At 37.2% G+C, this 27,305-nt stretch overlaps 2 protein-coding genes, 1 long non-coding RNA gene and 1 pseudogene across 4 annotated transcripts in view; 2 read left to right on the forward strand and 2 right to left on the reverse strand.

Annotated features, from left to right (window-relative positions):
* The window catches only part of LOC132131057 (protein strawberry notch homolog 2-like), a 56,900-nt gene extending 53,571 nt beyond the window's left edge, over positions 1-3,329 (reverse strand). Inside the window, exon 1 of the mRNA XM_059542979.1 lies at positions 3,141-3,329. The gene's annotated coding sequence lies outside the window, so the exon portion shown is untranslated. The remainder of the gene's footprint in view (positions 1-3,140) is intronic.
* Positions 3,330-6,500: 3,171 nt separating this feature from the next.
* On the forward strand, positions 6,501-15,148 carry tm6sf2b (transmembrane 6 superfamily member 2b). 2 transcript variants are annotated; one of them, XM_059543752.1, is made up of 11 exons: positions 6,501-6,762; positions 6,887-7,019; positions 8,071-8,174; positions 10,454-10,551; positions 10,638-10,741; positions 10,927-11,009; positions 11,088-11,212; positions 11,305-11,406; positions 11,474-11,566; positions 12,683-12,802; positions 14,398-15,148. In XM_059543752.1, the coding sequence occupies exons 2-11, from the start codon at positions 6,934-6,936 to the stop codon at positions 14,605-14,607; spliced, it is 1,125 nt and encodes a 374-aa protein (XP_059399735.1). In that variant the 5' UTR covers positions 6,501-6,762; positions 6,887-6,933; the 3' UTR covers positions 14,608-15,148. The 2 variants fall into 2 exon arrangements, with proteins under 2 accessions (XP_059399735.1, XP_059399734.1); XM_059543751.1 differs by lacking the exon at positions 6,501-6,762 and having other exon boundaries at positions 6,792-7,019.
* LOC132131689 (uncharacterized) lies at positions 12,373-18,648 on the reverse strand. The gene is made up of 3 exons (XR_009428921.1): positions 18,527-18,648; positions 14,361-14,569; positions 12,373-12,839 (listed from the first exon to the last, which is right to left on the reverse strand). It is a non-coding gene; the product is annotated as an uncharacterized LOC132131689 (long non-coding RNA).
* LOC132131688 (hyaluronan and proteoglycan link protein 4-like) lies at positions 18,448-24,723 on the forward strand (annotated as a pseudogene).
* The last annotated feature ends 2,582 nt before the right edge of the window (positions 24,724-27,305 follow it).

Raw genomic sequence — 27,305 nt, forward strand, 5'->3', positions numbered from 1 at the left:
TTTATGCACCAGAATTGTGCCTGACGCGGCGCTGGCGCGCTGCTGCTACTGTAGGTGACACAGAGGGAGAACGGCGAGGCGCCGACAGACCAGGATCTTGTCTTCACGACAACAATATCTATACTTCATGTTGAGCATAAATATAAAGCCTAGGCAAAATAGACTGTTTGACAGGTGCAATATGCCAGTGTGTCACCGGCCTAAGGTTTTCAAAAGGCATCACGCGAGTGTGAACATCACTACAACTAGGAAAAAAATGATTGTAATTCAAACGCAGCTCCCGTCGGCATTTAAACAGACCTTTGCTCTTAATTCCGATCGGTCCAACGCAATAACGAAATCTGAGCAGGTCTAAAAACTGAAACTGTTGATGCTGGAAAAGTGATATATACTTTTTAAATATGAGAATGCATACAAGCTGGGATTGGTAATGCTGCACTGTAATTTTTCATTATATTTTATTATATGATATTGGTTTGAGACAGAGTATTTTATTTAGTGGAGAACTTTGCAGCAGTATTTTATTTCTTAATCTTTTTTTATTTTATATATATTTTATTTAAAAGTATTTTTTAAAAAGTGTAAACAAATTGTAAAAAAAAGTTTATAGTAATAAACAACCTGCAGTTTAATGTTTGCATTTCTTTCCTTTACTGTACCGAAAATGAACCGAACCGTGACTTTAAAACCGAGGTACATACTGAACCATGATTTTTGCGTGCCGTTACTCCCCTATACTGAAGTAATATTATACAATATTATACACTCAATGTTTGTGTCACCTGTTGGACTTGAACCAGCACCAATCAAACCAAACTGACAACTTGGATTGGTAAAGCAGTATTAATATACCAAGAACAGTCATGATGACATTGCTACAGCAGCAGTATCATTCCTCATTGAAATGCATGAATGAGATTCATTAAATACATGGAAAAACACTTGTCCAAGATAGCCAAACGGAAGCACAAAGGGTCCGCAGCCCATGTCCCAGATCGCTATCTTGAGTTAAATCACTGAAAGAGCTTTGTACCCTCCCTATACTACACACCAGAGCTTTGTGCACCAAACTACAAACTGGCTGTTTGAATTAAACGGACAGCTCTGAGCCAAAACTAACAAAGAAACTGCTAATAAATAACCAGTATCATGAACTAAAGTGCATTAAACTGTCACATTTGACCATTATTTGTAATAATTTTACTGCTTCTGGGTGAGTTTCATTAATAATAACTATATAATACTTTTTATGTTAATTAAATATAATACTTATATAAATATATATAATGTTTTTGTCTTCATTTTTACAAGATTAAGCTACAGTTTACTTTTTTTTTCTCCTGTTAAGAAGAGAGCAACAAGGTTCTAAAAATATTGGGCAATAATTCATCAGTCATGCTGGATGACACAACATCCTTAAGAAAAATAAATAAATAAAAATCAGTTACATGTGATAATCATCTTATCTTGCAGCAATAACTTAGATAAAAACCAACCAAGGAATAAAAAAAAAAACAGAAGTAACTAATTATCTCAACAAATAAGTCTACATTAATAGAAAAACTATATTATTAGTAGTAGTATTATTTTTTTTAGTAGTTTGGGGAAAAAACATATTCACAAGATTTTTTAAATATTTCATTTAATACATTTTAATATATTTGATTAAATATACTGAATATAAAATAAATTTAATTAATTAGAAATTATTAAATTAAAATTTAATTTTAGAAATTAATTTACAGAAAAAAATAAAATTATAGTTTAAAATATATTCATTATGCATTCAAAATGACAAAAAACTTCTTTGAATATACAATTAGTTAAACCATGCTTTTTGTTGTTGTTTACTTAAACTTACCCATTTGTAAAATTGTCGTAATGCAATAAATCTACATAATCCTTTAAAAAGGATTCAGTTTCTTTATGCTATTGGTGCAATATGTACCAGATACGCTCAAACTTTTGTCTTTTGCATATGTTATTCTGTCTTTTCAAAACAAAACATGGCCATAATTGCTTTTGTTTCCCTCCCCATGTAACCGTCTAGAGTCTAGACAAAGTGATGTCAGCTTGCGTCATCTGGAGGACAAGAGACTTCTAACTGAGCTTCTCTACAGTCCACACTCGGCTGGGAAAGAAAGATGAGCGAAGTTTGCTTGACTTCTGCAGTTACACAATCCACTGGGCCCACCATTGTCATCTATCTGACCAACAAGGCTAAAATAACCAGAATAAATAAAGACATAAAACACTATTATATTCCCTTGTCCAATTTTTTTTTTACTGAGAACGAATGACAGGGAATGGGCCGTGATCCTCCCCTTCATCGCTTTCCATGGAAGGGGTTAGTTTGCATAAGAACAATTCCGTGGAAACATAATTCCCATTAATGACTCCATTTGGAGAAGTGAAAGACAGTTAAACTAATTTATTAGACGCAATATGCCACTTATTTATTAGTGGTCTGAGAAAAATCACTTGGAAACGAAACTAAACAACAGGTTGATATATTTTACAGTGCAATATGAGTTCAGACAAGCCCAGCTCTAGCCTGAAGCCCTCTTGGTTTCAATATCACTCATCCCTTATTAATAAACATATTTCATCACCTAAATTAGAAAAGCCACAAGTATAACGTTCATCAAGCGCACTTGAGAAGCACTGCACATACTGACAATATTGTCAGCTCGAAGGAAAGACGGATAGGACAGACCTGAAAACAGAAAGTTCAACTCCACTAATAGAAACGTCAACATAATAAACAAGTAGTTATTTTAGTATTTTAATCTGTTTATTAGCAATAAAGTGGTCATGCCATATTACGCAACACGAACTTACCAGGTAACTTAACGTACATTCATATTTGCCTCACAAAACTTATTTCGACCCTTAGTGACTCTTTATAACAGCACTTATCATATCAAAACTAACTATTCAAACTAAAACTAATATAAACCCAGTAAGACACAAAACAACAATACATGTATGACATTAAACGTTAAATAAGCTTACGTTTTCGTAACTGACAAACTCAATACGTTACGCATATGTACTGCGCATGCGCCAACGATTTAGAAACCGGTACACAAACAACTCTCAAAACTCTTTGACAAGAACAGCACTTAAGTCTTGCTTACTTGATTAAAACCAGCTCTTGAATATATTTCCAAAGTCTTTTCCCTCGTTTGACGCCTTGTGAGTGGTGAGACAGAAAATAGCCCTGTTTTTCTCAGCTCGTCACACTTGAAGCCATGTTGAACTGAAAGCTGATACTTCCGCGGCCGCTTTTGACACGTCTGACTGGAGTGGACGCGAATAACGCGACGCGTCGGTCAGGACTCTTACGTCAACACCCACTGACCAATTACTGGCGACGTTCTTATCGCCGCGTGAAGTGATTCGTGGATTCTAAAGGGAACTTTCTAGTTTCGCGTTTGGGTCGCGTCTCTCACTCCCAGACGCATCAGACTCTATTATTAACAAATAAAAACGAAATAGTCGTTTTTTTGTAGTCAGGTAGTCTTGAATTAAAATATTTTTTTCTTTACATAATTGTATGATGTTTAAAATATGTTTGAGACTGTTTTAGGCATGAATAATTTCTTCGTTTGTTGCGCGCCCTGGTGGATACAGAGCTAAATAGCCGTTTTTTTATTTTTTTTATTTTTTTAAAATCTCATATAGGGTCAATAATACTCTATTCTATTCCATTCTATTCTAAAATATTCTAATAATTAAAAATTAAATTAACTAAAAATCACTAGACCTGCAGTTACTGTTCTTAGGTAGCACGCAAACCAACAGGTAGACCAAATTTATGAATTAATTAAGGGTTAAGTTTTGTTTGGCTCGATTATTATTTTACAATAATGCAGCCTTCACAGGTCCATTGTAAACTGAAATAAAAAGATCAGATCTTTTTCTAATGACTTAAAAATCTTCACAGTCATTGCAGATCCTCAGACAGATTCGAGTTTTAAGTCCGGTGTTCACACAGAACTGCAGTCAGCTGAATGAACAAAGGGACCGTTCACACGCATTTGCCCTTTTTTTAAAAAATGCAGTGCAACAGCATTAAAAACAAAACGCATAAGGTCAAGTTGTAGGCTGTCTTGACACGCCATTTGAAAACTTCAAGAGACCCTGAAAACAGTCAAACTAGCACAATAGTCAAGCTTGACTATCTATCTAACCTTATTTGGGGGACAAATTTGTACCCAGGAGTGCGCTAATAAACCTGACAAAATCTCCCAAAACTTTTGGGGGCGTGTAAAACCGGTATAAAAAACACAAGTAAACACATTTTATTTAAAATTTTAAAAATGCAAACATCTTTTTTTCTGTGAGGAGTAAGGTTAGGGAGTAGGTTGGCATTATTTTAACTAACTTTATATAAAAACAATATAAATGTAATGTCCACATTTAGATAGCTAAGTAGGTTAAACGTGTGTGTGTGTGTGTTTCTATGGGAGGTATGGCGTTTTGCACTTTGCAGCTAACAACCAGGCTAAGATTAATCCTAGTGATTTATCGTCTAGTTCCTCCCTAAATCCTACTAGATATTAATGTGTTTTAGTCACTTAGGTCCTGCATTAAAATACTAGATATACTGTCATATCATCTAAGTATGCGTACTGTTATTTTAGTTATTATTGAAAACTGCTGTTCATTTCACTGTCAGAGGTTTGATAAATATATTCAAGATTTAAAGCACTTATTGTCATACACCCAGTGAGGAAAGCAGATTTTCCTGAGCAATTATTACTTTGCTGTCCACAATGAATGCCAACACAGTGCAAAAGAACTATACTATACAATATGAGAAATAGAATATAGACTATGTATATCTGTATATGCAAGTATAGAGTAGAAATGTACTGTTGAATGTCAGTATGTAGTATATAGCTATAGACTAAATATGTGTGTGTATTTGTTTTATTCAAGTACTGTACACTCTGTGTTGAACAGGACTTGTTTCGGCCAGTAGGTGGAACTGTCTGCAAGCAGCTTTCAGCAAATCGTCACTGCGCCCCTCCCCCTACAACTGTTCTGTCTCGCGGAGGAGCTCATTTGTGTGCATCTGTGTGAAACACGCATAGGATAAAAGAACGACAGAAAGAACGGCTCCCCTCCAGCCGCGACTCGGCTCCCATCGTTCATGTTTATGAGCCGTTCAAAAGAATCGGTTCGTTCGCGAACGTCACAACTCTAATCGTCATTGATACGAACTGCTGGTGTAAATAAAACTGTTAGCGAAATTGATAACTTATGTGTAACAACATCCATACTTAATTATAACTGTGGGCAGTTTACAGTGTGACGCTGTGGGACCCAGTGAGCTTTTATTACATTTATTTATTCCGCTTACCAAGGATGAGAATCACGAGGGCGTGATCAATTTCATTTATGCACCTTTCAATACAACAACATAGTCTTACTCTGGCACTTACAAGCTCCAAAAAACACCATCAAAGAACAATAAAAGTAGTCCAAATATTACTCATGAAAACTCATGATTTAGGCTACAGAAAACAAAAAACAACAGCATATTTTTTGGACAAAACGAGGATGAGTAAATTAATGAAAGATTATAATTATTATTTTTTTGTTAAATCAGAAGACGGATATTGATTATAATGATCACTACACAAAGAATTATACATAATATAAGCACTCTTTATACAAGTTGTGTTGTGTGTAGATAACTTTGCTTGTACGCAGTAGTGATGCTAAGATCAGGTAATTTTACTGACTTCATCTTTGGATCTTTGAATCTTGAAATTTCGATCATTTGAGCCTAATGTAATATATTCAAAACACAGTCAAACACAAACACAATGATAAATTGTGAGATACATACAGTAAATGATGACTATCACCTTCCAAGACTTTCGTTCATAATGGTATTTTGTGACTTTTTAATCTCACAATTTTGAGTTTATATCTCACAGTTCTGATATTGTTTTCTCAGAATTCTCACAATTATATTTTTTCACCACAGAATAATAAAATAAAAAAAGTAAATGTAGGCTAATGTATTTTATCTCATGTATCTTACGAGTTTTTCACAAAACGTAATTTTTTTAAAACTTCATGCCTTCATGTCAAACTGCACTGAATGTTACGCAGGTTTGGTTTACAGTCCAGTAACAAAGTTAAATGCTCAGGAAAGGAGGATGTTTAACATAAATGTAAAAACCAAAATAAGCAATGAAAGTAAAACAACAACATAAATTGTTCAGGCCTGGTCCTCTCTCCTCTTGCAGTCACTTGTTGTCACTCCTCCTTTTATAGATTTATAGTTTGATTACACTATAGTAGCAATTACAGAATAGTATGGTAAAGTATAGTGTACTATAGTAATGCTACTGCAAAAATTCTGCTTGTAAGAGTAATTATAGGCCCCATAATAATTTAGTATCTCTAGCAAATACTGTTAACCCAGTAATCTACCAAAATATGTTAGAAATCTCCTTAGTCCACTTCACAAGGACATTCTTGAGTTCATAGAACAACACATAACCACACAAAAGCCTCTTTGCCTGTCACGGCTTAGGCAGAGCTTTCCTTTTTTGGCACACAGGCATTTGACAAATTAGACCAAAAGTAAACACGATTATGTAAATGTATGACAAAAATCAAATTATGTGCTTTTCCAAAAGCGCCTTTGTTTGGCTCGATTGTTCTCCTCCAATAACGTGGACCCCACAGGGCCATTGTGAATTGGGTTATGCACAATTTTTGGAGAGGGTGTCATTGGTAAGTAGATGTTCATTTTTGACTATTTATTGACTTGCAAAGTCCCCAAGACTTCCAAGTGTAAATTTGGATGATATATAGAATTGAACGCTGATATTGTTAATCTTACTTTAACAACTTGTAGATTCTCTTCTGTGGAGCCTTGGACTGAATAACTGAATATCGAACATCATGGTACAGGAGATATGCGTTTTTCTATTTTCCCTGACGGCTCTTGGTGTCCTTTATACCATGAACAATGTTCCAGCATTTCAAGAGTGAGTATTTTTGTAAGAATAACCTCTTTGGTCAAATCATTTGCATTGTTTAATAGCAGTCCATCTGTATCTGTACTTTAAATGTAAATCTAATTTAGACATTGTTATGGAGAACATAGGATATAATATAAGGACAATTAGTAGACTGGAAGACTAGTGTTCAAATTTATTTTGCTCGATTCATCACATTAAACATGCTGAATTTAAGATTATTACTCAAATGTTTCTTATTTCTTTATCTCTTCCACTTGAGGGCAGTGAAAGCATATGGTATTATTCACAAAATAACAGTCAGACATTGATTTAAATATCCACTATTTTAGAGACAACACATAGGGATGTAGTCGTTACTAATAAAGAATAGCACCAATATTTATTCATTTAAAATGTGAAACAGCCACAGTCTCTGTTGGAGGCTTTATTGACTCTCATGTCGACAGTAAGACATGTTCTCTGTCTGAACAGCTCCTCATCCAGCAGTAATCATGTCTCAGTATGGCAGGATGGTTGTCATGTGCTCTGGGTGTTAATAATTACAGTTCTTGCTGCCAAACCATTCATCTCTGCTCACTCACTAAAGACTGGAAAGAAAATGGCCAATACACATGTATGGGTGTGTAGATACTGGGGACCAGACGTTACGCAAAAGTAATCAGAAATCAATTTATTAAAGTATGGTATATATATTATTGATTAACTATGTAACACTTATCAATACTACGATGATAATAGTAACAATACAAGGTATATTTGCAACAAAAAAAATGCTCTTGTGATCAAAATCTTTTTCACTGTTCTACTGCTTTATCACTTTTTTAATTTTCCACATTCTTACGATTTTTTTTCCAGTTTTTCCTTTAAAACACTTGTCTTTGTACATCGGTGTTGTCAGAAGGAAAATTGCAAACATTTGGCACCCTGCACACTTCTGAAAACATCAAATGCGTGAAATGATTGACATTGACCACTTTTTACAGACTATGGTCAGGCACAGAAAGTTAAATCTAACATTAGTTTGTTCACTGCTGTTCTTGATATTTTGGATTTACAGGCCAGTGGTTATTCTGGAAATTGGAGTGGCTGTTCTTGTGGCAGTGTTCCTCTTGGTCTTCCTCGCTACTCGCTACAATCCTCCTAAAGATCCTTTGTTCTATGGTACGAGCTCTGACACGGATTTGATTGTTTAACTCTTGAAATATGCAGCATATCCTTATTTCTTTCTGACCCTCAAATAAACAAATCACAGATGACCAGAAATATCCATCTGCATGAATTACTTCATTGTTTTGTTGCTGCACTGAATGAAGCAATTTAAACTCATTAGTCTCACAGTGGCATTTCATTGACATTTCCTATCACTGCAGTAAAGGTTTAGGAATATTCCACAATTGTGTGAAAAAATGGGAGGTTTGTCCACTATTGGTGGATACACTTAAAAAACCAACCTGAAAAAATATACGCTTTATGAGAGGTTCGTTTCAAAAGTCTACAGAAGTGCCAATAGCTGAAGAAACACCAAACAAAATCCCCAACTCAATGAACACAATCTCTTTTGTGCGTTGCCAAATCTGCTTTGTATTTGGACACAATAGAAAATTGTGAGCTTTCGCAACATAATGCTAAAAATTCAGCTTAAGATAGCGGTGTTATCATGGGTTATCATGTCATCTGGCACAGCAAGTCATTCCACCCCTGCCATGATGCAATGCAGGTAAACTAAATCAAGACCCCTACGGATTAAAAGGGATTGTGGAGAAAAATGGGAAGCGAGAAAAACCAAGCATGAGAATGTCAGTATCAGACTGTGCATCTGTGCTTGGTGGACAGCAATACAACACTTTTATTTGAGCCGTTATATATTTACGAAGCTGTCTGTCAGATACTCATGGATGCTAGAAGAATGACACTGGACAATATCAAGTCTAGCAATCCAACCATGAAATTGGATACAAAAGTATTTGCTACAATAACACACCTTTTACTTTTTCAGTAAACTACGTGTTCCATTTGCAAGAGTTCGCTTGTAAAAGAAGATTATTAAAGGAATATTTCTCCTAAACTGAAAGTTATCAGTTAGTCTACATACCATCATGTTAAGCTTTTTGGAGCTTTACAGCTCCTGGTCACAATTTCTCTATAAGAAAAAGAGCAGTTTGAACATTCCCCTAAACATCTCCCTTGTGATCCATGGAAAATACAGTCATATGGTTTTGGAAAGATATGAGGGTGAAGTAAATGATGACAGATTTTTCATGTCTAGGTGAACTATTCCGTTAAATCTAATTCGGAGCTTTCAGTGGTGACATTTACAGTCATTATTTTTGCCTCCACCCTTATGACTTTTCCTTCTTCATGTCCCCTGCCACTCATTATTTGTCACCCAGACGCTTAGGAAATGCCACATGAGATATTTGCTGTCTCCGCAAAGTGCCCTTTTGGCACAGCTACACTTTAAACCTGAAAAAAAAAATAAAACACCACGTGGCTCCAAATATACATTTCTTGTTCACCCCTCCACTAGCAGATATCATTATCCTCTTCCACCTTGCCAGAAATCAATAGTTGGTAAGAGTGAAATCTTTTTAATAAAGAGAGCGGGAATAAAGGTAGGCTAGTTAACTCTTGATATGGCAGTTGCAAAATCTTATTAGTGAGGTTTTTCTCTCGGCACATCACAGAAGGCTTAGAGTTAAAGATGAAAACATTTCAATTCACTGTTTTGAAAGTGCCAAGGAAGAGCTGATAATCCCACTGGGGAGAGATGCGTTTTCTTGCAAAGCCTGCAATTAAAACTGAACAAAGTGACTGAAAATTTCTCTTTCATTAAAGACAAGAGCAGTTTTTTTGCTTTCTGAGCAAGAAAATGTTCTATTGTTTGATTGCAGACCAGTTTTGAATAAAGTTAATTGTATGTGATATTTGCATACAAGAATATGTGTAAACTGTGACTGACTGTACAGTATTCCACTTATTTCATCACTACTCACCAAATACATAAATAAGTGTATGTTTAAATAAGAAGTTATATTGTAATTCTACTTGTACATTATATAGTCTACAACGTAGCTTACAAAACAGTCAACCAAGATATAAAGTTCAGCATTACTATCGATGGCCGATAATAGAAATGTGACCATGGAATATCACAATGGACCAATCAGAATCAAGTATTCAATATGACTGCCCTTAAACGACCAATCAGAATAAAGTATTCAGAGGGCTGCCCACAACTGACCAATCAGAAACGAGTATTCCATAGGACCAATCAGAAACGAGTATTCCATAGGACCAATCAGAATCGAGTATTAAATATCACCACGTTGAAGACATGTCTCACTCATGTCTCACTTACGTACATACACTACAACATCTGAAGCACTCAAAAACAAATACATTTCAATACAAACAAAAGAACAGAGTGTTTTTTCGTTTAGTTTTTGCAGAGTTTTCCTTCACGTGTGTCATTGACCTTACGAGTGCTCTAGAATACGATGGCTACACCTCAGGATTCATGGAGTTCTACCAGAAAACAGTCAGTATAATGAAGAGAAAGACAAATTGATGTTATCCAGCTACCCAGTGTGAATCTGTCTGACAATGGTTTTGCTGGTTCTCCAGGGGGAGCCGTATCTCGGCACACCATATGCTATCATGATGTGCTACTGGGACGGTATAGTGCACTTCATCCTCTACCTGATGCTAATACACCGCATGTCAAACAGGTTTGTAGATTATGTCTACTCTGTAAGCTATTCAGTTCTCAAAAATGTAACCTAGACTTAAAGGATTGGATAATAATTTTTATGGACTGGATCAAGTTGAAATAAGGTATTGAGACTCCCTGGCAAAAACATGACATGAAAGTACATGCTGGATTTTCCTAAATTAGTGTTTCCTATCATCCCAGGCAACAATATCGCACATTGGGTCTTTTTTGGGCTGGCTCACTGTGTGCCAACATGATTGTGTTTGTACCTGGAATCGTGGTTGGTGAGTCAAAGTTAAAAACGATCTCAAATTCCTGCTGAACACTACATAAGATGCTTCTCAAATACATTATATATGCAGGTCAAAATGACTCAGAGATCAATCCTGCCTTCTGGCTCAACATGCCATTTCTGTTGGTGCCCATATGGGGAGCAGTTTCCTTGTTCACAAGGCCAAGGGATATGCCTCTTGTGGGTGCATCCAAGGTGAAGAACCAGACACCGTCGAACTTGGTCAGTGTTTAGTATTTTCCTTACAGAATCATGAACATTTAAACAATGGTGTTTGTATCCATCAGGCTGAACGTGAGCAGAAAAAAGCCTTAATCTGGCGCCCCCTGGATCTTCTCTTTGTGGTTTATCTAGTGGCTGCCATGGGATTCACTATCTTTAGAGGACTGGTAAATTACACCGTACATTTGCTTATAATCTCCATAATCCTAGAAACTCACATCTTTATCCATACAGGCTGTACTTGATTGCCCGTTAGAAATCCTCAACAGATATGTGACAGAGTATGAACCATATCTGAAGGACCCTGTGGGCTTCCCCAAAGTTATGGTGAGTACTGTACATATTCACATACTCTCACGTAATCACATTCAGTCAGTTTCAGGCCATCACATTAAGGCAGATCTGCTCATGGTAGCCCTCAAGCATACTTTGCTTCTTAATGCCTTAAGCTTTATAGCATTAAGCTCCTCTAAATGACTCTACAGTACCTTCTAGATAGGTATTACTCATCACTCAATAAGATGGGTGGCTTACTATCAAACTTGGGTAGTCCAAGAATATCCCCATTGTCTCAACCGAGCACAAAGGTACTAAGGGTACCTTTGTTTTTGTTTAGATTGGGGTTTTAACTAGGTCAATAGGTTATCAAAAGTCCTTGTTCTAGCTGGGACCCAGGCACAATGGTGGCCCATCGATCAGGCAGGAGAAGTGCTGTGAGAACTTGATAAACTAATCCCACCCATGAGTCCTGGCTGAGCCCCTCCATCAAATCAAACAAGGAGAGAGTGTGATATGTGTGGTAATGTGTTTGATAAGAAATGAGGGTGGACAAACACGTATGATGTACAGAGGACACAGCCCTGCTTCGATCGCATAATACCTGTGCACTCGGGGATGCCCAGGTGTTGGTGAGAATATTTATGCAGTATGTATTGGGCAGGGTAAATTCCTTGAAATGTTTCTACTCGAATTCCTATTCAAATCGCTACTCATAATTGAAAGTGCTTATTTTATATATAACTATTAATTCACATTTTAAACAACCCACACCTTCAGTATCATTATCAGTCATGCAATAAAAAATAAATCAAGGTGTCTCTGAATTCCATGATTGGGCAAACATGACTTAGCCTGTTATAACTTTCTTGAAAGACACCACGTGCTATGCAACACAAACAGGCTCTGTTTAGAGTCTAATTGTGGGTAATGCTTCCATGTTTGTGTTTGAAAGCCTCAGTAAGTATGAATGATGGTGTGAACTCAATGCAGTCGGGCCAATCTGTATTCAGCAGGAGTGCATTGCTGCGGCAGCGCTAGTGCCCCTGTAGATTGAGTTGGACTGCATTAATTTGCCATCAAAGCACTGGTGTGTATAGGCAATGCGTGTAGTGTTGACACACAGATTGAAATAATACTTGTTGCACGGTGTCTTTTCATCTCCAGATGTTGCTGCTCCTATTTCATGCACTTCCAATGCTGGGTTCATTTGCATATGGGCTTTGCACACCTGGCTGCACTTGGATGCTTGATTGGACGGTATATTTTGCAGGTGCTATTTTACAGGTAAGACACAAAAAACTTCTCCAATGTTGAGTCAAAGCTGTGAGAAGAAAGCAAGAAAACATCTGTTAGAAATGGTAAATTACATGTCTCAAGTTAGAAGCAACTGTTGAGGTATACTATATTTCCTCCACAGTTTCTGGCAGAATCTTGAGATTTCTGTCTACTATATGTTGATGTTATAGAAAGGGACCATCAAACAGTAAATTTAATTCATAAGGCCTGGGCAGTCAGCATTCCTAATCAAAGAGCTCCAGTAGAACAGGACTTCACTGGGGTTTCTCTAGGAGTTTCACTGTAGATCTCCAGCTCTACATACTAATGAAGGCCTCCTCAAAGCTGAGAGGATGTCATTGCAGTTGATCTATCTCCACTTACTCATAGTCAGAAGCCTCTGAAAAAGAATTTCAAGGTCTTGGATAAGACCTCATTGTGCCCCCATCATTGAACTCTACAAAAGTAAGATGTAAAACTAGATTCTTGCATTTTAATAAGCTAAATGTTTGTAAATGTTAATAAGTGAAGTCGTGGCTGTTTAGAACTTGCAGACACAGTGCTAGGGTTTGTGTTGTTATGTGGATGCTATGGGGTGCCTTTCCCAAAAGCATTGTTAGCCGTCTGTGGTTGCAAGTTTCATCACCAAAATAATCCAATGATTCAGTGTTTCCTGAAATCATAGTTCCAAGGAACATTTGCAAACTGTATCACACTTGCATGATTGGAACAACAGGTCTTAGTCTGTGGTTAAAAGCACAGCATATTGTATGACATGTTTACTTAAATATATACAGCAGCGTTTTTGAATATTGCACATTTGCATAAATATGTCAGCCAGCGGTGTCCAATCCTGGTTCTGGTGGACCACTGCCTTGCAGAATTTAGCTCCGATCCCACCTGAAAGTAATCAAGTCTTCAGGATTACTAGAATCTTCCAAGCAGGTATTTTGGGAGCTAAACTCTATAGCATATTGACTCTACAGGATCAGGTTAGGACACCCCTGCCATAAGCAAACCCTGGAGTATGACATAAAATGGAAAAAGAACTGAATCAAACATCAAATAAAGCGAATTGAGGGGAATAAATAAAGTAGTCTGAGTAAACTCAGATGCCATGTTCACCACAGCAGCATCAGATTACAATGTGGAGAAAGCTTTTGACTAAATTAATCAAATGTATACGTATTACAAACTGTATGTTAACCTGATTTAAAAAAATGAACGGCTTTCTGTTGTTTGTGTAACTGAACTATAAATAATTGAATCGATTCATTTGCAGAAGTTATTACTCCATCTGCATGTAATGTCCTTGTTGAACCAACATGATTTAAACAACAGAGACGCGACCAGTGCGAAACAGTCGTAGACCTGCATCATACCGTGGTGGTTAAGCAACACGTTACGTTGTTGTATGGTAAACAAAGCCCTGGGTGATTGCATATCGGCATCAAAGTGGCCAAAAGTGGTTTCTGTAAAATATGCTGTCCTTCCTTGAATTTAATAGAGTTTTTGCCTGCTTTTTCATTTACCAGGTAAAAATGTATTGATTAAATAAAACTCTCACCCACAAAAATAACATCTTGTGCTTTTGTCCACCACAGTGCCAGTGGTCTCACATCGGAGCGTCACTGCACCCACGCACTGCAGAAATGTACAGGATTCCCATCACGACTCTGGTGCCCGTCCTCCTTCTCAACCTGCTGTATGCAGCTGGCCCTATACTGCTCGCCCTGCGTTGCAAACGAGAGCCGGACTACTTCCTTTCCATTGCACCTATGGCCCAAACAAACAATGAGAAGAAATTAAGTTAAACCGATTGAGAAAAACCAAAAACATTGACATTAAATGGATAGTTCACACAAGTATTGAAGTTCCATCATCATTTACTAATGCCGGGTGAACTATTCCTTTAGAAAAAGTGCATTTCAAAACAGAAATAATTGTGTTTAATTGGCACAACTGTGTTCCTGTTAATTTGCTAATCACGTAGGTTAGGACCTTGCCTTTGAAACGTCTTGATGGTGTCAGTTGCCAGAGCTACGGCTGTTACTGATTTCTTCATGAGAAAAACAACTTTAAATTGCATGAAGCTGAGATCATTAAACCATGGCTCATTCTACCTGTCTGGAGTCAACAAGACCTTTAACACTGCAGTTTATTAGCCTTCTGTCCTTCACTGTAAAAATATCATGTGCTGCAACTACAGTTTTCTTATTCCGATGTATTTTCCTTGTTCTATCCATCTGTTCTATACAAATGTCATCTTAAATGTAATACATGCCAGAACTTTCTCTTGAATAATTGAATGGTCTCATATGTAATAAAACTGATCCTACAAGATCTCCATCTGGATACGTTGTATGTATATGATCTAGTCAGCAGGGTTGAGTTCTTCAACTATAACCTTAAAAGCAATCCTTGCTCAGCAGCATTTTCATGCTGATGAGGAGCAATGCACAACATTTCTGCTTGCACACACAAACAGCACTCTGTGGCATCAAATCAGTTCCAGTGGAATTAGTACAGAAATATGTCAAGCTACATGAGAAAGCATAGCCTAGCGGATAATTTCAGTGTTGACAAAGTGAAGGTCTAAAGTATATTCAATATTTCAGTATAGAGGAGACTAGGGGTAATTAAAACCTTTTTACTCAGGTTTGGTTTATTTTTGAAAGAGAGTTATAAATAAGCTTGGACACATTGAACATTATTGCTCAGGAAAATGATACAGTTCATTAAACACATAATAACAACAAACAATAGCAAGTTGTCACAATGAAACTTACCATTAAACAGCTGATTTATTGAGGAGTACCACGTTTTTTTTTAACCTTTTATAGGCTTTATAAAGCTTGTTCTAAAAAGTGTGCATCTTCTTTTGAGTCAAATATACATTTAATCAGTCAATTATAATAAAAAATAATACTTTTAGGCTGTTACTAAACAAATGAAATCAGTATCCACAAAATTCATCTTTGCGGAAGTTGCATATGAAGTGGCATTTAGATGTATTTACATGTTTATACAACTAAGAGGGACAAGGAATGCTTCAACGTGCAGTTACAAATGCATAAATAATGTTTTAATATTTAAAACATGAAATATTGAATACTGAAATTGAAAAGATATACTTTAAAGGGTTAATTCACTACAAAATGAAAATTAGCTTGTGTTTTACTCACCCTCGAGGCATCCTAGGTGTATTTGACTTTCTTCTTTCAGACAAATCCAGTCGGAGTTATATTAAAAATTGTCCTGGCTGTTCCAAGCATTGCAGTCAGTGGGTGTTGCAGCTGAACAGTCCACAAGTCTTCAAATAAAGCACGCGCATTCAAAATAAAATGTGCTGCACACAGCTCCGGGTGGTGAATAAAGGCCTTCTGTAGCGAATCCATGTGTTTTTGTAAGAAAAATATCCACATTTCAAATGTAATAAACACTTTTCTCTCACTTCCTGTATCTGTCACAAGTGGAAGACTGTTCAACTGCAACACCTGCTGACTGCAATGATAGTGCTAGGAATAGCCAGGGCAATTTTTTATATAACTTCGATTGGATTTGTCTGAAAGAAGAAAGTCATATAAAATAAGGATGCTTCGAGGATGAGTAAAACACAGTCTAATTTTAATTGTTGGGTGAACTAACCCTTTAAATGTCAAATTAAAACGATAATAAAAAAATGCCAGTAGGTGGCAGCAAGGCACTGTTAATAAGTGAGCCATTGCGATTGAACCGAATCATTTATACGGTTGATTCATTCAGGAACTAAACAATGTTATGTTGCTGAGATATATATATATATATATCTCTTCTCTGTCTACATGGCATCATTAGGTTCTGTCATTCAGAAACATGGCTTTTCATACCATGCTGATGACACTCAACTCTACCTCTCATTCCATTCTGATGATCTGATGGTAGCTATTCGCATCTCAGCTTGTCTAACAGACATTTCATCCTGGATGATGGACTATCACCTTCAACTCAACCTTGCCAAGACAGAACTGCTTGTGATTCCAGCAAACCCATCGTTTCATCACAATTTCACCATCAAGTTAGGCACATCAACCATAACTCCTTCAAAAACAGCTAGAAGCCTTGGAGTTATGATTGATGATCAGCTGACTTTCTCAGACCACATTGCTAAAACTGTCCGATCCTGCAGATTTTCTTTATTCAACATTAAGAAGATCAAGCCCTTTCTTTCGGAACATGCTGCACAACTCCATGTTCAAGCTCTTGTTCTGTCAAGGCTGGACTATTGCAATGCCCTCTTGGCAGGTCTTCCAGCCAATTCTATCAAACCTTTACAGTTAATTCAGAACGCGGCAGCAAGATTAATTTTTAATGAGCCAAAAAGAATACGTCACACCTCTGTTTATCAATTTGCACTGGCTTCCAATAGCTGCTCGTATAAAATTCAAGGCATTGATGTTTGCCTACAAAACTACCACTGGCTCTGCACCCATTTACCTAAATTTGTTACTTCAGAATGTGCCCTCTAGAAGCTTGCGTTCTGCAAGTGAACGTCGCTTGATTGTGCCATCCCAAAGAAGCACAAAGTCACTTTTACGGACTTTTAAATTAAATGTTCCCTCCTGGTGGAATGACCTCCCCAGCTCAATCCGGACAGCTGAGTCCTTAGCCATCTTCAAGAATCGGCTTAAAACACATCTCTTCCATCTTTATTTGACCCTGTAACTTTAACATTCTAATTCTATTCTTTAAAAAAATCTAACTACCTTTCTAATCTTTTTATATTCTATTTTTTTTCATTAATTATGCAAGTGTGTGTGTGTGTATGTGTAAAGACCTCTAACACTAGCTTGCTCTATTCTTTTTTATTCTATTCTGTTTTCTTTATATTATATTATTTAAAATCCCATGCTACGTGTACTGTGTTAACCTAACTGAGACTTGTTATATCACTTATATATCATTGCCCTTTTTTGTTGTTTTTGATTGCTTCCACTGTCCTCATCTGTAAGTCGCTTCGGATAAAAGCGTCTGCTAAATGAAAAAAAAAAAAAAAAAAAAAAAATATATATATATATATATATATATATATATATATATATATATATATATATATATATACTCGATAATGTCATGATGTCTCACGAGTTCAGTATTTGCACTAAATCTACGCAGATTGCTTGCATGAACTTCCCCAAGAATTAATGAGTGAAATTCACCAACAACAAACCAATTTTTCTTGTGTTTCTGAAACAATTTAAAATGTATCTTAATACTATTTCATCCTCTGTAAATAAGAAAACCGAGAAAAACAACCTCAAATTGCAATGACTCGTATACTCTACTTGAAATATAAATCAATATCTTACCCTCATGTTTTTCTTTTAGCAATTGTTAAATTGTTTGTATGTTTGTTTTGCATATTCAGATGGCATATGTTTATACACGTTGTGAACTCTACACAAAGTTGTATATCACTGATGTCATCTTTGTATTGTTTGCCTTATTAATAATAATAATAATAATAATAATAAATAAATTAATTAATTAATGAGTGAACATATAACTAACGAAAAGTAACCCGCCAAATTTGACAGCGTTAACATTAACCGCCACAGCGGATTTTTACTCGCAGTTGGCAAACCCTGGTTACAACTTTAAATACAGCGTCCGATTAAAGGACACTGTACATCAGCCTAACATTAAGAGCTTCTCTTCAGTTTTACTGCAAAAGAGAGAGTCTTCACTACTGACCCCGTCAGCAGCAGCGTGATGAGCAGCGACAGAGTAACGAAATCTGCAGTGAAACCGAGTCAGGAACGGGACAGCTGCTGCTGCACTGGAACGCAGCAATAATAACTTCATCTCAACATAAAACGCTCCTCTCATGATGATGGTGAGTTCAGATTGCCTGTGTGTGGGTTTTACTGCTGTAACCTTGATAATGCGCAGTGCGTTGCGGTAGGGGATGCTCAAAGATGCTGAGGGAGAGTTGAGGAGGATGTTGATGATGATGATGATGTATGATTCCGTTGTGTCGTATATAGTATGTTTGGGCTGGTGTGTGCTGCAGTAGTGTGTGCATGTGTGGTCTGGATCATGTTACATAAAGGAAGACGGGAAAAATGCCATATTTGTGAAACAAACACTGTTTTGGCTTTGTTCAGACAGGCAGAACTCAGATTGTTTTCTAGCCTGTGAAAAATAAAAAAAAACACTAATGTTTGCAAAACTGGTCCAAAACACATCCAGACACGTCATGTTGTTATATACATCATTAGAATTGCAATCAATTTATTGACCACATTTTCAGAACCTGCAGATCTGATTTAGTTAGTACATGCAAAGATGCACAAAACCAAATCATTTGTGTGCAGTGTGTGAAGTCAAATAATTTTTTTTTTTAGATCTTGTGCTTGGAAACCATTACCTGCACACTGTTGTTCTTTTCACCTATTGTGACCACCTACCCAGCCGACGTGGAGAAAGGACGGAGGAGAGTGGTTCATGTAATGGGTAAGAACTTCTTCTGTGCCACTTTATTTCAGGTGTCCCAGATCACAGTGTACACAAGACAAATCTGCAAATGCAGTGTAAGCAGAAGAAGGTTATGATACCTACCGACAACCCCCTACTTGTAGAAGAACATTCCGGAACCGTGATAAACATGTCACCAACAAAGTACATTGATATTCAGAGCACTTAATGTAAATTTTGACACAAAGACCACTCCACCCACAAAAGCCATCTTCAGTGTATAACCTCACTTCGCAAGTTCAGTGTCTGACCACTGAGAGCATTAAAAAAAACTCTTATTAACCAAAACCGTAGTGGCTACTTGAAGCTTAAGTAGGATATAAAAGCAATATGCACCATCTGATAGTTGTTGCATATTTATATAACAGGTAAACATACTTCATAATCAGTTTCAGGCCAACAAGGTCGCTTTTCTTTATTTGGTATTCATTTTTATGTAAGCAAGAAAATAAAGGTCTATAATTGCCAATAGCTATTGCACTAGCTGTCTTCTCACAGCATGTTTCCAACATTTAGTTGGCAGCTGCACATTACTTTCAAAAAGTCTGTGGTTACAGTGACATTGCTTTCATTTTAGAACCCTTTGCTTCTGATGAAATACTGGTTCTTTAGCTGTCTCCGGCGGAATTAATGATTGGACATGTTGGGCAACCCTGCATTCAAACGAAAAGGTGTTTTGGTAACAAACATTTCAGAGTGCCAGGTATCCAGCTTACAGTTTAAATGAGCAGAAGTCAAGGCTGATTATTGCCCTCGAGGTCTGTCCGGAAAATCTTGGATAGCTGTCAGAGAAGGTGTTGTTTAATAGCTGTGGTTTACACTCTTAAGACTTGCTGGCTTGGAGATCCACTCGTCACTTTCAGATCCAGCTATGCTTCAAGTACCTTTGAACAGCCTTCAGACAAAAGCAAAGGATTCTGTGGGAAATGAAAGAAAAGGTGAAGGATTTAAGCATTTTCAATAGATTTTTAAATTACATGATTATTAAAATTTCTTAAGATCAGAATGCTTATTTAGTGCAAAAGGTAAAGCCAATGCACTCAGCAAGTGGGCCACATCTGCATTGCAGTTGGCCCTCTTAAAGGATATTCATGCTCTATGCAGATTTTAGACTAATTTGAGATGTCAGTTAAGTTCACTCAATTGAAAGACATTGACACAAAACAAAGAATTCTGATTGATTTGGCTATATTTGAAATGAAAATGACCCTATTTGCATGAGAACTGCATGGAAAAGTAAATAACCAAATTACTTTTCCACAGTCCCACAATGTTCATTTTCAAGTCTTAAAACCTTAAAAAGAATATTTTAGGTAAAATAGGGTAAATTCAGGTGAAATGGGTCACTTTTTGACAGTCATTATCAATGTCAAAAATTCAACTGTAATTCATATTCAAATATAATCGCAACACTTTGAATCTAATTCAGTTTGAATGTGGCCTTCCTGAAGATTCTGAAATTGTGCATGGTGCTAGGAACTTGGCAGTTATGGCACTGACCCCTAGAATTTGTATGGAAGTAAAATAATTACAAATGTCTTTGAAACTAAAAAAAGCATTTTAAATTGCACTAACTGAAAAAATTATGCATTGCATTAACAGTGCTGGCATTCTTATGACTTGTATTTTCAGGGCTTGCAATTTTAGGGGCTGAAATTGAACATAATTGTTTATTTAATTGTTAAGTCAATATTTCACTTCAAAACATTTCACACACATTTTCATAATTAAAAATTCAATAATTCATATTCGTGTTCCAGGGTTCACTTACAAAATATTCAATCTGTTTAAAAATACGATTTAAAAATATTAGAAAGGCAATTTTCTGTCCATTTTATTTCACTTTACAAATTCCACTGGTACTATGAAATTCAAGGTGTATACTGAGATCTGAGGTCTTGTTTATGTCACTCTATTAGTTCATTGAGGTGCGTTGAGCGCCATTGGGGAACCCTGGAGTGTGCCGTAAGAGGGAAACCCCATTCAACGTCACACAAGCCATTATATCAAGTTAAGGAACCTATGGAACCAACATCAATATCTTAGATGTAATGTTTGCTCTGTGTATCAGTGTTGGGTTAAATAGCATTAAAATCTCATTCGGTAGAAGAGCTGGTTTCACGGAGAAACAAGCAATGGCGAAGATGCCACATTCAATGTAAGCATAGCTTTTGAGTCAGGTTTTCCTCATGTACATCCTGGCTCTGATAATCATAACTTCTATTGTTTGCTTCATTTCTGAAAATCAGTTGTTGTGAATGAATGTCTTGCTTTATTTGTGGCTTTGGACTTGCGCCACCTGCTGGTGAGTGAATAACAGCAGATGCAGATCAAGCATCGGTACTCTACTTTTATTCCTGCAGTGCCCAAATGTGCAATGCTGAGTTTTTTTTGCCGAATTTGAATTGCAGACTTTATAAAATGAAATAAACTGAAAATTGCCGTGGTATTTTTTTAAAAAAATTTTTTAACAGATTGAATATTTTAGAAGATGAACCCTAGAAGGTGAATATGAATTATTGACTTTTTAATAACATTATTAAAATGTGTCTGAAATATTTTGAATTGAAATATTAACAGCTTAAATAAACAATTATGTTACATTTCAGAACCCTAGAAATGCAAGCCCTGAAAATACAAGGCATAAAAATGCAAGCACTGTTAATGCAATGCATTATTTTATTTCCATAAATGTTAGTCTATACCTTAAATTCAAGTAGAAACTTCTTTCTCTTCTTCAATAGAGGATGATACTGGGGCAGTGATAGTCCAGACTGCTCCAGGTAAGGTGGTCACTCATCGTGGTGGCACTATCACCCTTCCCTGCCGTTACCACCATGAACCAGAGGACGTCGACCCTAACCGCATCCGCATCAAATGGACGAAGGTTTCTGATGCATTTCAGTTTGAAGACGTGTTTGTTGCGCTGGGGCGACAACAGAAGGCATTTGGGTCCTACCGTGGCCGCTTGTCTCTGGAACAGACAGGGCCAGGAGATGCTTCAGTTATTATTCACAACATCAGCTTACAAGACTACGGCCGCTATGAGTGTGAGGTCACCAATGACATGGAGGACGACATGGGATTTGTCAATCTCGACCTTGAAGGTCAGGGTGCTTTTTTTGATTGTTGTAACTAAGATTGAATAAAGTGTCATATTTCTACTGAGCCAACTTCTCTAAACCAATTTTCAAAGGTGTGGTGTTCCCATACTACCCTCCATCCGGACGCTACAAGCTGAACTACCACCAGGCAGAGGAAGTGTGCCGACAGCAAGATGCAATTCTGGCCTCCCATGCACAACTACACAAGGCTTGGCTTGAGGGGCTGGATTGGTGCAATGCTGGTTGGGTAGAGGATGGCTCGGTCCAGTACCCCATCTCTCATCCTCGAGACCAATGTGGCCGCAAGGAAAGCCCTCCTGGTGTCCGCAACTATGGCTACAGGCACAAAGACGACGAATGCTATGATGCTTTCTGCTTTACCTCGAACCTCAACGGTGAGTGTTTGCCTAGGGTGGGATTGCTTATTAGTGATCTTTTCTTGCATGAGGCTGTTGGACCAGGTTCCTGTTGAGAAGGTCCTCATTTGCTTCTACTTTCACTGCCATCTGTTTGATACTGAGCAATGAATCAATTCCTGGAAAATTGATTTCATCAGATTTCAGAGAAACTACAATTTTGTACAGTTTCTTTGGAATAATAGGTGTTTGCACATTTGTTGCATGATCCAGTTGAATACTCAAGACTTTCCGTGTTCTTCAGACCCATTTACAGTCAAGTCATTGAGAGCCAAAAGGCTTTTCTTTTTTTCCCAAGTGGGCTATTAGAGAGGACAGTTTGTCTTGAAATCTTTATAGCTAGAGCAATTTTCAATAACACCCCTACACTGACCAGCTGCTGGAAGTTTACAGAATGGCCCACTGGGAAATATGAGAAAATGAGCTGCCCTAACAGTCAGCAGTCACATAAACAAACAAAAAATCAATGAATGACTTCTGAAAAACAGGTGGCAGTCTGAAATGCTTCTTTTTTTGTCCTTTTTCTTTGTCTCTTTCGACTCACCCAGCTAGGCCTGAACAAAAATGCATTTATATTTCATCATGATCAAGGAAGGCTTTGAAACAATGATCCAAGTTTCCAGATCTTCCAAAGTGAAATATCTACTTTTCATGAATTTCATGTGGTGGCATTCAACTGGAACATGTTTCTTTACTTCTTCAGCATTTCAGACAATTATGGCAAGTGATGTATAATCTTTTGCTGTTTTTCATACGACTGTGTTTCTGTTGCAGGACGTGTTTACTTCCTCAAACGTTTTAAGAAGGTAAACTACCCCGAGGCTGTAAAGGCATGTCAACGTGATGACGCAGGGATTGCCAAGGTTGGACAACTATATGCCGCATGGAAGATCCAGCTCTTGGACCGGTGTGAGGCAGGCTGGGTGGAAGATGGCAGCATTCGTTACCCCATCGTCAATCCTCGGACCCGCTGCGGGGGCCCAGAACCCGGTGTCCGAAACCTAGGTTTCCCTGATAAGAAGTTCCGCCTCTACGGAGTCTACTGCTTCCGTAGGAACACAGATATCCACTCAACACAGGCTCAGAAAGAAACCACAACTAAACCGGCTAATGGCACTGAAAGTATCTGAAATTACAAAATACTAGTTACAAGCATGATGTCTTCCATGGTTAACAGACAAAGCTTTTTCACACCTGCTAGACTACTAGGTAACTTGGGTAATGCTGAACTCGGGGCAAAATTGAGCTTATATAATTTCACTTACTTGCTTGAAATGAGGTGTCAATAATCTCTAAATTCGTTCAAGAAACATTACTAGGCAATAATGTGGCACAATGTATTAGCTTAATTGTTTCACAATATACCCTGCATGCAGAGAAAACAGAACTTTAATTTCTTTTATTTTGCGGTTTCCAGTGAAGACAAAAGCAACTTTAATTAGGGCTAAGAAAGTAGGAAAGCTAATTTAGCCTTATAATGAGTGCAGCACATTAGCAATAACCCTTACTGATCTGATGATGAGAAAGTGATAATTGACAAAACTTGCATCAGATGCTAGCATGAACTGGCTGGCTTGGCTGGGCTTAGGCTGCTTATTATAATGAACTTTCACAGTCGTTGCCATCTAAGCAAGTTGCAAAACTGATTAGCTTTGCCGATTACTATGCACATAACACTTGACACTCATTTTTGATAAACTTTGAATGACCTTGCAAGCAATAACAGAATTAGGCATGACATTTTCTAGATGTTTATTACAGTGATAATGCTCAAATATTGTGAATGACAGATTTAAGTCAGCTGCTTTACTACCTCTTAGTGGTTAATTGTTTGTTCAGTATTGCACAATATTGTCTATGATGATGCATTTTAGATTAAAGTTATTTACCTGTTTGTGTTTGCCTCTCAGTTCTCTAAACAACCATGGATGCAGGGCACAGAATTGCTTCTAAACACAAGAGCTTGACCTCTGACACAAATGTGACACAAACCTGATGTCACCAGTAGCCATGACGATAGCTGAATATGACTCTGACAAACTGCAGTGCTATTTTGGTTTGTCTTGGGCACCTGGCAATGCTTCGCTTTGTGTTTACAGTCTGCAAAGCACTTGAGAAAATGTTTGTTGCTTTGCTGGAACCACATAAGTGACCCTTACATTTCCATAGTAACAGTTATAATGAGGCCTCATGAATTTCAAAGAATAGCAACAGCCATTAATTAAACTGCTGAAATTAGGCTGTTTACTCTGATAGCCTTTATTGTATGCTCAGCATTTCTGGCTGTATTTAGCATCCTGTAGTGAATTGGAATGCATAATTCCTAACAGTATATAAAGAGCAATACCATTTCTTAGAAACACAAAAAATGCTCTCTTGGGCAAACAGAACTGAATCAGATCTTAAAGGGTGCCCTATTTGTCTCATTTCTTACCTGCTGACAGGAAAAAAACAAAGTGGAAATTGAACACTCAGACATCATTTACTATCCTGGCACAAGGTGTCAAATAATTTGTTCATCTATTCTGAAAATGCTGTGTGATGTGTTAGTCTATCTGTTAGCATTCCCATCTCAGCAGGACATGCTGCTGAGAGACATGCTAACAGAGACATGCTACCCACATAGAAATCAAGTCATAATGATTTTTGTATAAATATGTAACCGAGATCAGCTAGTGAGTGCTGTTCAAATAAACCTCACTCCCCAGATCTCAAAAGACGCAGTATCGACTGACACTAGAGGTAGTGGTCTTTAGCTTCCTTGTTAGCACGCTCGCTTCCCATGCTGGAAATGCCAGTTTGAATCCTGCTCAGAACAAGCAAGGTGAGTAGAACTGGAAGGGATACATTGGTGCCGTGACCCTGATTAAAAGTGAGGTTTAGGGGGTGAAGTGTAATAGAGATCCGACCCTTATCTGGCCCGCGTGAAAACCATGTGGGCCAGATGTGGGCCGAAACTTCTTGCTGTCTGGGCTGAGTTGAAGCATCTTCAATGACGACTTTCGGAACAAACAGCTAAACAAATAGGAAAAATTGTACATATTCGTTTTAGCTAATTTCACCCTTCACACAAACACTCCCGTCTTGTCAAGCTAATATGTCTAATCATTCATTTTGTGTAAACCTTGTGAATGCTGTATTATGCTGCATAATGCTTTACATAGTAATTGGCTGAAGTGTTTGTAGCATTGATTGGCTTATTTCAGTGGGTAATGAGTCAGTGCGTACAAAGCCTCTGCTTTGTTGAATAAGCCTCCAGCAGTGAACAGTGAGCGTTTGCTGTTTGTTTAGCCCCTGTAAGCTTTGAACAAGGATCCTGCTGATTTTTTCCGATTGGAAGTGTCTGTAGGTACAGATCAAGAGCGAACAGGCTGCTTTTGCTTGCCGGTCTGTGTTGACAGAACCCAGTCTGAAGTGGAAAAGGGGCAGAAGGTTATGCAACTGTTTAGAGCATTTATTCACAATGAGCTTTTGAACACAACTCAAGAAGGAAAAGAAGTTACAAGACCAGTTTGTGTTAAAAACATAAAATGTGATATAACTGTTTATTCTACCTGAAGAAAATTTAGATTCTAGCAATAATGATTTTGGCCAGATAAGCTATGAACAAAAAAGATGTGGCATCTCAGTTTGCTCACTATCTGTCCTAAACATATCCAAACCGAATTAAGTGCCATTCAAACCAAGGATGATAACTGTAATTATTACTGATTTTAATTCTATGAGAATAGGGAAGTCCACACCACAGCTATAACAACAATGGCACAGAAGAACAATATAGTTGGAATTACCTCAAGAACAATTAATTTTTTTTCCAGCTGGTGAATCAGAATCTGCCAATCAGAATCCAACCAACTTTTGAATATTTAACGTGGCAGATGAAATATTTGCTGCATCTGATTATGGTAAAGGTCTGTTGGTGTTGACCTGGATTGTTCTTGGCATTCCAAATCATAATATTGTAAAACAGCATGCCAAAATGGCGTAAATTTTCTAGTGGATTTTTGAAGTTTGAATTCACTTAAGCATTTTTGGTTAGTATGGCAAACAACCCTTTGTACATCAGAAGAAAAAGGTTGTGATGGTTCTCTTTCAGGTTTTTCTTTACTGCCTCTAAAATTTTAAACCCCAAAGTTACTAGAAGTTTAAAGTAATAAATTATCTAGACGCTAAAGCTTTAACACAATAAATGCTCAATAAGGGACCTGTAATGTCAAAATGCAATTTTAGTAGAATATAGTCTCATTATGGGGTTTCGTACGGAGTAACATTTGGAACAAAGTCCTTGTTGGTCCTAGCATCAACCAATGAGATTTCAGATTTGCATTTTGTTTTAGTCGTAAAAACAAAGCTAAAACAAACCTTACATTTTTTAACTATGTGCCTGGTTTTAAAAGGGAAGTTATTATTTGGGAGTTTGGGGTTAGAGGTCAGGGCCCAATATACTTCATACAAAATTGAAAATTGAAGAACCAA

Source organism: Carassius carassius, chromosome 48, assembly GCF_963082965.1.
Source record: "Carassius carassius chromosome 48, fCarCar2.1, whole genome shotgun sequence".
NCBI lineage: Eukaryota > Metazoa > Chordata > Actinopteri > Cypriniformes > Cyprinidae > Carassius > Carassius carassius.

What these genes read in the sequence shown, in the direction of transcription:
- tm6sf2b (XM_059543752.1), top strand. Translation starts at nt 6,934, where the DNA reads ATGGTACAGGAGATATGCGTTTTTCTATTTTCCCTGACGGCTCTTGGT. An exon ending in AATGTTCCAGCATTTCAAGA is followed by an intron (nt 7,020 to 8,070) that starts GTGAGTATTTTT and finishes TTGGATTTACAG; the next exon opens with GCCAGTGGTTATTCTGGAAA. An exon ending in TAAAGATCCTTTGTTCTATG is followed by an intron (nt 8,175 to 10,453) that starts GTACGAGCTCTG and finishes TTTTTCGTTTAG; the next exon opens with TTTTTGCAGAGTTTTCCTTC.